The 12,264-nt window shown below is 33.5% G+C and overlaps 1 protein-coding gene across 8 annotated transcripts in view; it reads right to left on the bottom strand.

Annotated features, from left to right (window-relative positions):
• Positions 1-12,264, bottom strand: part of EPHA5 (EPH receptor A5) — a 343,376-nt gene that overhangs the window by 149,452 nt on the left and 181,660 nt on the right. For 4 of the 8 annotated variants that reach the window (XM_028100661.1, XM_028100664.1, XM_028100663.1 and 1 more), the window contains exon 5: positions 9,820-10,155. The exons of the other annotated variants lie outside the window; for them this stretch is intronic. In XM_028100661.1, the coding sequence (XP_027956462.1) occupies positions 9,820-10,155 (336 nt within the window). The remainder of the gene's footprint in view (positions 1-9,819; positions 10,156-12,264) is intronic. 8 annotated transcript variants of the gene reach the window in all.

The raw sequence follows: 12,264 nt of genomic DNA, 5'->3' as shown, positions 1-12,264 counted from the left end.
AATGTCAATCCACACAAAAATTACATAGTTAACAAAATTATTATTTTTTCCAAATATATTTTGATTCAAATAAAAAGTATTACTTATTTTCTTTTGTGTTTAGGGCTTTTTGTTGTTCTAGTTTTGTTTGTTTCCAATGAGCTTTCATTCTGATTTATTTATTTTTATTTATTTATTTATTTACAAGGTATTTCCCCCAATTTTGCTCTTACTTTGATGTTTTTATTCTCTTGTTTCTTTGTGCTATTACTCTGGATATTTTTATCAAAATTAGAAAAACTTCAATGCTAATATAAAACTCAGTGTTTTAAGAAATCATTGAAGATAGAGTCATCATTGGAAAATAGTATTTTTGCTTTACTCCTCCAAGCTTGAAGCAGTTTTGTTTGTTACCTGTATAATTAGTGGTTGTATATATTTGCTTTTTCTTTTGAATGTTTTTTTTCCCTTGTATCTTACCTCACCATTGAGTTTGTCTATATAATACTCATAAAGTGTAAAACCTATTTATCCCATAGTTTCTTCCACAGACAGACACTATTTAAAATATTAGCAAAACGTTTCTTAAATGCTATTATATAACATTTATTTATGCCTTATTACATGCTAGGCATTACACTAATTGTTTTACAGATATTAACTCATTTAATTCTCACAACCGTCTTATGTCATAGATGCTATTATTTAGTATCTGGGAGGTCTAATTAACTTACCCATGTCACACAGCTAGTAAGTGGCAAAGACATTATGGAAACCAGAAACTCTGGCTCCACAATCTAGAAACTTAACCAAAATATTTATTTACTACTCTGTGTGATAGATTCACACACACACACACACACACACACACACACACACACACACACACACACAGTTTCCACTGTGTGTTTCATTTTGAAGACAATAAACCTATATTAGGTATATTATGTAGGAAAATGGGAAAAGAAGTGAAAATGTGGTCTACTAGTTTTGTTGTTTTCCTGTTTTTTTTGTTATTTGCCTTTGTTATTTTCTTTTTTCTAAAAGAGAACTTGTGTATACTGAATGCAATTCACTCTATTAGGACTTTAAAATGAAGAAAGAATGCTCACAAATTGTGCAGAGAATCTGGATCTCTGTTATTGGGCGAGCTGATATGGAAAGTATAGTGAATGTATGGCAGTTACAAGCAGCACATCTGATGGCCAAAAGCAACGTGGATAGGTCTATAAAATATTTAGATTATGGTGAAAAATTAGTAGACAGAATAAGATATTTAATACAACCATTAAATTAAATTAAAAACATGCATATGCAATATGAAATAAACATTTGATAGGAATACTTATGAACAACAACAAAAAAACCCACTGCATATAAAAAATCTCTCTTTTGGGTAGGACATGACAAATGGATTTGAGACAAAAGTGGTGCATAAGAAAGTAAACAGGTGAAAGCTTTGCATAGTTCAAGATGGTAACATGCCAAGAGGTGAGGCATCTTATTAACTCACCCTCAACATCTGAAATACAAATATGTATAATGAAGGAAAGATAGAACGAAAAAAGGGAGGAAGGAAAGAATGAAGGAAGGAAGAAAGGAAAGAAGGGAAAAAGAGAAAGTAAGGACAAATCTTAATTACTTGAGAAATCAGATTTTCCCAAAATGTTAGAGATAACTTGTGTAGCAATTATTATGTATAAATTTTAATTCAAATTTGAATAAATTCATTGAATGTCACTTTATGTATTTATAAAACCAAGGTAATAAACCTTATCTCTCCAACATAGAAATCAGAACTCAAAAATAGTCCAAGCTCCTTTTCTGCTAGGATGAAGGTATATAGCTTGAGATCCATCAGACTTGCCCAGGCAAGGTATTGATTCAAATGGGCAACTTAAGATACTCAGTTCTTCATGAAGTTCTCATTTTTTTGCTTTCTGCCAGTGATGATGGTAGTAAAATATGAATATTTTCTGGTGACAATACTGAAGGTTTTTCAGTACAAGTCTGAGACTCTGAAAGAACAATGCTGCTAGAGACACTATCAGTTGCAGTAAAGTCAAGTCTCTGCCATTCACTGCTTCATGGCTATAGTGGCAATGTTTCCCTTCATCGAGCCAATTCAAGTGTAGAGTATCGAGCATTTCTTCTAGAAACATAGCCTCCAGTCTTTGAATTTATTCTTCTCCTTGACTGTATGAGCCACTTAATATCCTGTATTAAAGACCTTTTCTGTTTAAAACAACCAGAGTAGATTTCATTTGCAATGAAGAAAACAGACCTTAAAAACAAAAATTGTTCCCCAAAGAGAAATGTTTCAGGCAATAGTCTTTAAGGGAATGGGACTATAAACCCTGTGCCTCGCCTTAGTTGTATTTCATTGTAGCAAGGACCTATTTAGTATTCAGGGGTGGTAATCTAACAATGCCTGGTATGTAATGGCATGTTTCATCACCTGAGGTCCCCTCAAAAAAAAGGGCTTCTGGAAGGTAGTATTTTGGGTGACCAAATTCCACCTGTTTTAGTATTATAAAAGTATGAGAAATAGATGAAATATGGGAAGAATTGGCTGTATCCAAGTGCACAGCAGAATTTAAAGTAATAAGAAGCTTAAAATTTAAATTTTCAGCTCATGTCATACTGAGATCATCAGAGTCTCCCTGCCAAAAGTCCTCTAATTCAAGTGAGAAGGATAACAGAGCTTCACATCAAAATCTAAATCTTATTTCATAGAATTCCAGAATTGTAAAAATGATTGAACTTATTGCATTGCCTTATGAGAAAATGAGGCCACTTATTGGAAGAAAAAGTGAAATCCTGAACATTGGAATACAGATATGTGGAAGAATTCAGATAACTCAGAATATTCTCAACTTCTAAGATTTACTGAGTCTTTCTTGCTACTGGATTCAGTTGTTCCACACTTGACTGAGGAAGTGGTTTCTTCACGTTTTCATTACCAAGCCCACACCCTATCTAAGATTGTTAACTGATAGATGGAAGCAATTCTCTTCCTGCCCAAACCTATTACTCCATCTGAACTCAGAATACCAACATTTTCTTGAAAGCAAGTTATCTAGTCAATATTGCAGGCAAGAAACTTCTTGGATATAAGACTCACAAGATTCTATAACTTAAATTTGCCAAAGCATAAGAAATGTGTGGAAAAAATGGATTTTATGAGTTTCTCAGATGTGTAAGAGTTGGAAACAATTTAATTCAAGCTACTATAAATGCATGATTAAAGATTCTGGATTCAATGTGCTTCTCCAGGTCACTGGCACAAGTGCTAAATGTTTCTTCAATTTGTTGACCAAAATTTGGACTGAAAGGTGGCCAAAGTTAAATAAAGTTCTAAAACTAGGAATTCCTTATTTTTTTAAGATTTTATTTATTTATTTGAGAGAGAGAATGAGATAGAGACAGCAAGAGACGGGGGAGGGCCAGAGGGAGAAGGAGACTCCTCGCCGAGCAGGGAGCCGGATGCGGGACTCGATCCCGGGACTCCAGGATCATGACCTGAGCCGAAGGCAGTTGCTTAACCAACTGAGCCACCCAGGCGCCCCAGGAATTCCTTGTTTTAATGTAGAAGAAGGAATTAAATGACCTGCTGAAATAGAAGTGCTAAAATAGATTTATATTTTAAGACCTATGAAACTACCCACATCTTCAGGAGACATTTTCTTTTCATAATGATAAATAAATTCATGGCAGTGCTACAATCATAAACAAAATCTCTATGTTTTCTGTTCTCTATACTTGAGAACACAGAAGTTGAAGCTGCAGTGAAATAATTTTTGGTTTCTTTATGGTTCAGGTGTGGAAAAGGCCAAATAGTAGCACTTTCTATTGGAAGGGGTAGGCATAAATTTCATAATAGGCAGCAGGGTTTGGATGGCAAAAAGTTTAGTACTCTGGCATTCAAAGACCAAAATTATGGGCCATTTGATTTGTGTCCCTAAAGACATGAAGGTCTGAGAATTACAAATCAAAATTTAGTCACGATATCTTACCAGTTCCCAAACCTGAGTTAGTTTACACATGTTCCCTGACTTAAGATGGTCCAACTTACATTTTTTTTGACTTTATAATGTTGCAAATGTGATACACACTCAATAGAAACCTTACTTAGAATTGTGATCTTTACCTGGGCTAGTGATTTGTAGTATGATACTCTTTCATGAAGCTGGGTAGCAAGCCGCAGCTCAGTCAGACACAAAGTCACAAGGATAAACAACAAACAGCACTTAAAACCATTCTGTGGCTGGGCAACCCCCTGATTGTCACTTTTAGTACAGTATTCGATAAATCACATGAGTTATTTAACACTTTATTATAAAATAGGTTTTGTGTTAGATGATTTTGCCCAACTGTAGGCTAATGTTGATTTCTGAGCACACTTAAGGTAGGCTAAGCTAAACTCTGATGTTTGGCAGGTTGGGTGTATTAAATGCATCTTTGACTTAGATTGATCATAAATCCAGGAAGATCTGTATTTACCCCATAGTCCCTTAAATGAAGAGAAAGGTGATTGCCTTTAAAGAAGGATTGTGCAATAGCAACATCTATTAACACTGTATATCTGCCTTTTAGCTTCTCTATACTCTATATTTCTGACTATTTCTAAATAAAAGGGGAGGCGGGAGGAGTAAATGCCCAGATCTTTCACTGGTTATTGAATACTGTGTCTGGGCTAACATGAATCCTTGTGGATTCCAAATACCACTAAGAAACACTGATCTGGGTGGACGTTATGGGGATAAGGTGATGAATGAGATGTTGTTCTGAGCCCATATTAACAATTGGCACAGTGATGCCTTCTCCATCTTAGCCTTTGATTCTTTCACCAGGTCATTGGTATATAGTTGGAAGATTTACCTTGCACCTGGAAGAAACCTCTGTCTCTGAGGCCCATGAAGTAAAATCTGTAAAACTATAGTAATGGCCAAATTAAAGTATCTCCATCTTACCAAAAGAGTAAGCACAAATCTTTATTGTATCTGTGGGGGAATGAAGAAATTAGTGCCACCATAAAAAATATGGAGGAATAAAGAGTGGAGGTTATGACCTTTAAATGACTTGTTTAGTCTGAGCAGAAGACAAACTAATTTTGCCGAACTATGCATTTAATCAGGTGGTGATTACAAACACAGCCGATATGGTCTCTCCACTGATGAAAATTAAAAAATATCATCACCATTGTTTAGTAATGGTCTAATCGGTGACAACAAACTTTTTTAACATCTCAATACACAGAAACCACAGAAAACATTTGTTGCCACCTTGGCAAGAGCGACAACATACTTTCACCATCTTGTTTCAGTATTCTCTTAAATTTCCTGCTCTACAGCATAATTCAGTCCTCAGGGAACCCTGATCATCTCAATATCCTAAGATGTATCATGCTGGTTGACTACATGAATGGCATCAAACTGAAAGTATTTGATGGAATGGGATTATCATGTACCCCAGACACTTTTGCAAGAACCAAGAAATAAAAACCATCAAAATATAGGGGCATCTTTCTTAATGATATTTCTACACTTGATCTTAGCCAAAAGGCCGAGAAACAATCTTAGTGATATTTCTGATACTCTGGGACAGGTTGGGACATGCCCTCCAAAATGTTTGCTGCATTTTGCAACTCATATCATGTCAACCAAACCCTCTGAAGATAGAATCCAAGAGCCTAAGATTAATTCAAAACAAAGTTTGGTCTATTTTACCTCAGAATTAGAATTCTGTAGCTTTGCATATTAAAATATTAGTAATTTAGGGTATTGTTTGTTTGTTTGTTTTTGGTTAGAATGAGCTTATTCTTTCTTGGGATAAAATATACATTTGTATATATTTAAAAAGCTTTAAATTTTAAATTTGATAGAGTATGCCTAGAGCAAAATTATTTTAAAATAAAAACTTTAAGAATATGTTTATAGAAAAATGTGGTAATGCACACTGTTTTGTGAGTAGATAATGAAACTTAAAAAATATTCGCTTTTAATAGAATTTTAATTCTCATACTATGTGTTGATGTATCACTCACTCTATCTATCCATTCATCCATCTATCCACCTAACTATCCAATAGATATTTTAGATAAAAAAAACAGAAGAACAACAGAAATGTTGTTATGTAAATAATCTAAATATTTTTTTTAAAGGAAAGGTTATCATGTGTACTTCAACTTTTTGAAAGAATGTATTGCATAAAGCACACAAACTCACTAGGAAGCTGGAGGAACTCACTCAGTATCCCTTTTTTAAGTTTAAGAATTTAAAAAATTCATGGTTTGCATTTTCATCATTTTATCCACTTTGCAACCTATTTGTTGAGTTCTCTACATAATTAACATATTTCCATTGTATTTTCCTATCATTTTCCCCTCCAACAGACAGCACTTATCTTCCTGTAAAATACTTTTTTTTCTCATTTTTCCCCTTTCAGATGTGTTTATTTTTCTTGACCATGAAAATCCTTACAATTTTACAATGCTTTCCTGTCAACCTCGGTACTATTTGCTGCATCTTACAAGGAACCTAAAGTCCAACTAATTCTAGTATTCTTAAAACTTTGTATTTGGGATTTTGTTTTGTTTTGTTTTTTAAGTAATCTCTACACCCAACATGGAGCTCAAACTCACAACCCTGAGATCAAGAATCACATACTCCATCAACTGAAACAGCCAGATGCCCCAAAACTTTATATTTTGACTTTACCTATTAAATTACATGTAAAAAAGTACCATTTGAATTTAGACAACTTCTCCAAGAACAAGGTGCTAGACTTCATAATGATATAATGACTGAGAAAGTGTTTTAAATACTGTATAAACATCCATAAATTTATCATTTAATCACTATCTTCAGCACAAAATCATTATTTACCTTTATAGACCAATCAGCTAGGGTTACCTAATCAATTTCAGTTCCTAGCTTAATGAAAGATTCTCATCTTGAAAAAAATTGCTAGTTTTTCTTCTTGTACTTTAAAATATCATTTTGAATCTGGACAGTTCAGACTGTGCACTAAAACTGCAATAGATGACTGATGTCAACCTTCTGTGACCATCTCAAGTGACCTCAAGGAGAAACCAAAAACAAGAAGAACCGGAAAACCAGTTAAGCAGATGCAGGCCAGTAATATTTTTGAATAATCCGATATGATAGAAACAGAATGTATTAAGACGACAGAAGGCTCTTTCACATGCCTACATGGAAATCAGTAAACCTTAACTTCTACAACCAAACAAATTGTACCTTGGGACGCACACTATACAATGGAGAACTGCTTGCAAGGATGGATACCCTTTTCCCTTTTTGCACATAATCCTCTGTAAACTGACATGCTTTGGAGTTCTTCAGAGCAATTTAAAGTACTGTCTCCTGGGCTATAGTCCTCATTAAGACACCGAATAAAACATTTATTAAACTATTTTAGGTTGGCTTTTTTTTTTATTCAACAACACACTGTGTTGATGTCACAGAAATAAATCAGAAAATGCCAAAATAAATTACAAATCTGAAATGAATCTATTACAAAAGAAATGCATTTCTAAAAAAACCCTCCTTAAAAAAGATTGATCTGTTGAAAGAAATTTTATATAAAAAACACATAGAGCACAAATAATTTGCTTCAATTTAGTGCTTAAAATATTCAAATATTAAAAAGTAACTACTACAGCCCATTTTCCATAATGTTGGTACTTGATAAATATGCAGCAATAGTGATATTAAACATAAGACATCCTAAGAGCTACTTGAAGTTAACAATTTTTGTGAAAACTGAGACTTAGTTTGTCTGGAACAGTCAGATACTAAGAAAAATCTCTTCTTGTTTTGATTTTTTTTTTATGTTTGCAAAGCTTTTACAGTATGTGTATCCTGAGAACTTGGAAAAAATAGCAACTAAAATATCTGCTCCGAATACAAATGTTTATTTTATATGATAGCTGTGCCTTGAACAGCTGGATGAAAATTATTCTTTCATGGTATTTAAGGTACACTTTGCAGTCTGAACAGACTAGCAAGTCAAAGACAACTAAAGCAAATATTTATTAAGTATATCATTTTAAAAGTGTACAGTCATTTCCTATACCTAGCTCATCAGAGAAATATCATTCAAGTAAGTTGAGGTTATGCAAGCTAGAAATTGTTCTCCCTGAGGAATACAACTCTTAGTGATTATTCAAAATGTTTTCAATATTAATGGAAGACTTATACATGGAACCAAGTAAAGTGAAAGATGTTGCATGAGAAGCCTGAAATCACATGTTATAAAACCAGTATTTTTCTGATGTGGGAAGGCAGTTCACATTTACTGAACACTTGTGACTAGATACTGTGATAGAATATTGACATATGCCAGTATTGTCAGCAGCTGAGTCTAGAGTGAAGGAAAACTTAATTTTCACTATTCCTATCCAGCTCTTTAACACTTTTATTAGTTCTACCTTAGGTTAGGGAGCAAATGGAGAAAAATATAAAGGATTCACTTAGGTAAGTGGCATATATGTGTGCAATGTTTTCTCTCATAGAATAAAAAAAATGGACATCTATTCAACATGGATAAGAATCTCTAGAGTATTTAGAATGATTCTTAGTGAATTACTCAATTACTTTCATATCATCCAGGCTGCTCTTGAATATTTCCCTTGGCTTAATCAATCAGAAGCAACTATGAACTCAACTGTATGCATTTTCTTTTTCTCAAGAGGTAATGACTTGATTTACCTGACACATTCAATATAATTCAAATTATTTTGGCCGAGACGTGGTTACCAACAGCATTCTTTTGTCAACCCAGTTATTCTACAACCTACAAACTTATACTAATGTATGTCCAATTCGATTCAGTCAAACACATCCTGTTTCATTGTGAATATGCTGGCAAGGATGTCCTCACTGAAAAGAAGTCCAGCTGGGGTACTAAAAAGTGTGACAAGTTTATGCCCATGGACTGAGAACTGTGGCCAGGGAATAGAGGGAAGTTACATTTAATGCCTCATCCTACCCACACATCTGTTGTTGACAAAAACAAGTCATAAATTGCCCACGGGCTTTGAATGATTTTTGTCACATAATAGGTTGAATTATTAATTTAATAATAGTCTATCTTTGGTTTTCATTTTACCAGAAAAGAAGTCCTCTATATTGATTTACTTAAAATCGCATAGCTGAGTGGAAATTGGGGGGGGTGAATTAGTAGCTCAAGCAGAATTGTATTCCCTTCTCCTTAATAATTACTCCCCAGTAATTCCAAGATCTTCATATGGAACATAAATGTGTTTTCATGTACAGTTCAGCTATTCTAACTTTGATAAATGGATTATCAAAGAAAAATTCATTTTGTACATTATTTTAATAATAATAGAAATAAGAAAAGCCTATTTCAATGTGCAAAGAAAATTCAGCTGTGATGCCAAAAAAACAAATAAACAAGCAAATAGAACCTGCCTGATTATCTGCTAAATTAATGAAATAAACAAAAAAAACAATGTAAACAAAACAACAAAATATGTAGATTTGAGCTATCATAATTGCATGTGTGAAATTTGAGGTAAAAATTTTTGCTACAAATGAATTTGAGCCAGAAATGTCTTTTTAATAAAAAAAATCAATTGAAACACATTTTTCTTTCCCTGTCCACGTATGAGTCTGCTAAGAAAGCCTTAGCTTTTATTTGTTTAAAACTAAATAAAGCATTTTGAGATATAGTCTACTTTAAGTCCTAACCTTGTGATTTATGGGAAGATCTCACGCAGTCAGCCCTCGCTTAGCTATAGAGATAATTGACAGAGCTCGGCCTAAGGTACATGATTTGGCTGGACATCACACTTACCTGCTTGATTTGTGGTTACATTTACAGACACATACTGCCGGGCTCCTGGGCTCAAGTCGGACACTCCATTCACTGCCTCAATCTCAAAGGTATAGTTTGTGTGAGCGAGCAGATCCACCATCATGACAGAGGTGTTTTTCAGGCCGATTTGCCGGGGGAGGTACCTGACATGACCGCCACACTCCTCACACACACCTGCATGGGAGTTGCACTTCTTGCATGCAATATAATATGATACATCTTTCCTTCCACCAGTGTCAGCAGGAGGAATCCATTCCAGAAAGACACTAGTTTCATTAACATTTGAGATGGCATTCCGAGGAGCTGAGGGGGGTCCTGGTTTGCAAAGTAAAGTGAGAAAAACATATTTTAAGATGATAAAATTAGGCATTGTTTACTATACAAATCCCTGGTCTGAAGAAAAAAAAAATAGATTTGTAATCAATCTTTTAAATAGGGCAAATGCAAGAATCATCAATTTGTAATAATCTTTGGAAAATCTTGTTATAGTTTTGTTGGGACGATAGCAGGATTTATACCCTACAGAAATAACTTATCTTGGCATTGTTATAACCACTTGTTTAGTTAAAACATATGTTTTGCTTAGTGTACATGTAAACAATTATGGAGTAAAACTATGTATGTAAAAATAATGTTAGATAAAAAAATTATATATTCAAAAAGTGTTAAGTCCTTTGACAAGTCCAAGGAAAAATTCTCCTTGGGGATTGAACTGATTACTTCCTTATTGAGATCTGTCCCGGAAACCTAGGAAGTACACATGAAGGATTTACTAAGCAATGAGCACAAGTGAAAATAGGATTTGTCAGTGTGGCTCTTGACTACAAATTCTGCAGCAAGTAAAATAGCCTGAGCTTACCTCAAAATGAATTGCATATCCAAAGATAAATCACCAACAACGTTTGAAATCTTCCTCATATGTCAAGAAGAAACTAGAATTTAAGTAGTTGGACATTGCAATGTGTAATGAAACTTCACTTACTTTGATACTGTTTTAATACTGTGGCTCTGCAAATTGTGAATTTTACTTAATTGGAAATCAGAAATTTATTTTAAAAATAACTCTCAAAAACACTATAAGAGTAAGAATTAAAGTGTTCAGATCTTGAAAGATCAGAACAAATTTATATATAAATAATAAACAATATCCATTTGTATATTACTTTATTTCTGAAACGAATAATTAGCTTACTAAAGAGAACTAAAAATTATTCCATATCACTTGTGACAATTGTATACCACTCTGGCGGGGACTGATAAGGGGGGAGGCTTTATGTATTTAGGCATGGGGTATATGGGAAGTCTCTGTGTCTTTTTCTAAATTTTGCTGTGAACCTAAAACTGCTCTAAAAAAATAGTCTTTTTAAAAAGGAATCGCATAATGTCTGTGTCTATAGTTGATTTTCAGGTAGTTAGAGTTATAACTTCAATCATTTGTTAATGTTATATGGTCACATGTCCCCCCCCAAAAAATACATTTATATTTGTTTCAGACTTAATATGTAAAACTTCCTGACAGGGAATAGAATGGACTATGGTGGTCGTTGAATGGTTCATAAGCATAAATCAAGCTACTTGGAAGGACATATCTTAGTTCTCTTAATATCTGTTGTTTTAAATATAGAGAATAATATTAATTTCTACCTAACATTTATTAAGCCATGACTCTTGAAGACTAAATTTAAAAGTAATTAAAAAATCCACCTGGTATTTACAAATTGCCATTTAAATTAAAGGACCCCATAACCTAAGAGTTCCCATTTTTGGCAAAATAATCCCCAGCTCAACTATATTTCTGATTGAACCCCGTGAATTTTCCATACATACAACCTCACACACTTCAATATAAAGCAGTTACTTAAGATGGAAATACAGAAGTATTATTTTTTTACTGTGAACTGTAGCTTATTTAATAGTGGAAAGTTATGGAGAAAATGTCATTTGAGATCAAAATGTTACAGGTTTACTTCTGAGAATAAGGTAAAATATACCTGAAATATGTCTAGTTCAGGAAGACATCAAACTTTTTCTTCCTGACATGTGAAATATAACCAAATTAACATATTTCCTCTAAATTTGTAAAATTAAAAAAAAAATCAGAGTTTGACTCTTCCTTTTCTTCTCTCTACAAATAGCCCCTCAAACATTTGGGGGGGAAGTATATGTCTTTTAATGTCAAAATAAAACTCAAATTCAAGTGAAGTCCTAAAGTAGAAGTAGAAAGTAGAGGCTCAGATTGACATACACTTAAAAAATAACCTAATGAAATTCCACTGCCTTGCTGAGATGTGATATATGAACCAAAACAGAGCTATGAGAAGTACCCCTCATTGAAGCAGATTCACCAGAATCTTTTTTTCTTTTCCTGTAAGTTTATAACATTCTATTTTCCACATTTATATATTTATAATATATACATTATAT

Source organism: Eumetopias jubatus, unplaced genomic scaffold (assembly GCF_037043125.1).
Source record: "Eumetopias jubatus isolate StellerSeaLion01/CBP00866 unplaced genomic scaffold, mEumJub1_p1.0 scaffold_2, whole genome shotgun sequence".
NCBI classification, from domain to species: Eukaryota; Metazoa; Chordata; class Mammalia; order Carnivora; family Otariidae; genus Eumetopias; species Eumetopias jubatus.
The sequence above is the reverse complement of the archived record's forward strand: the minus strand, read 5'-3'. Positions and strand labels throughout refer to the sequence as shown.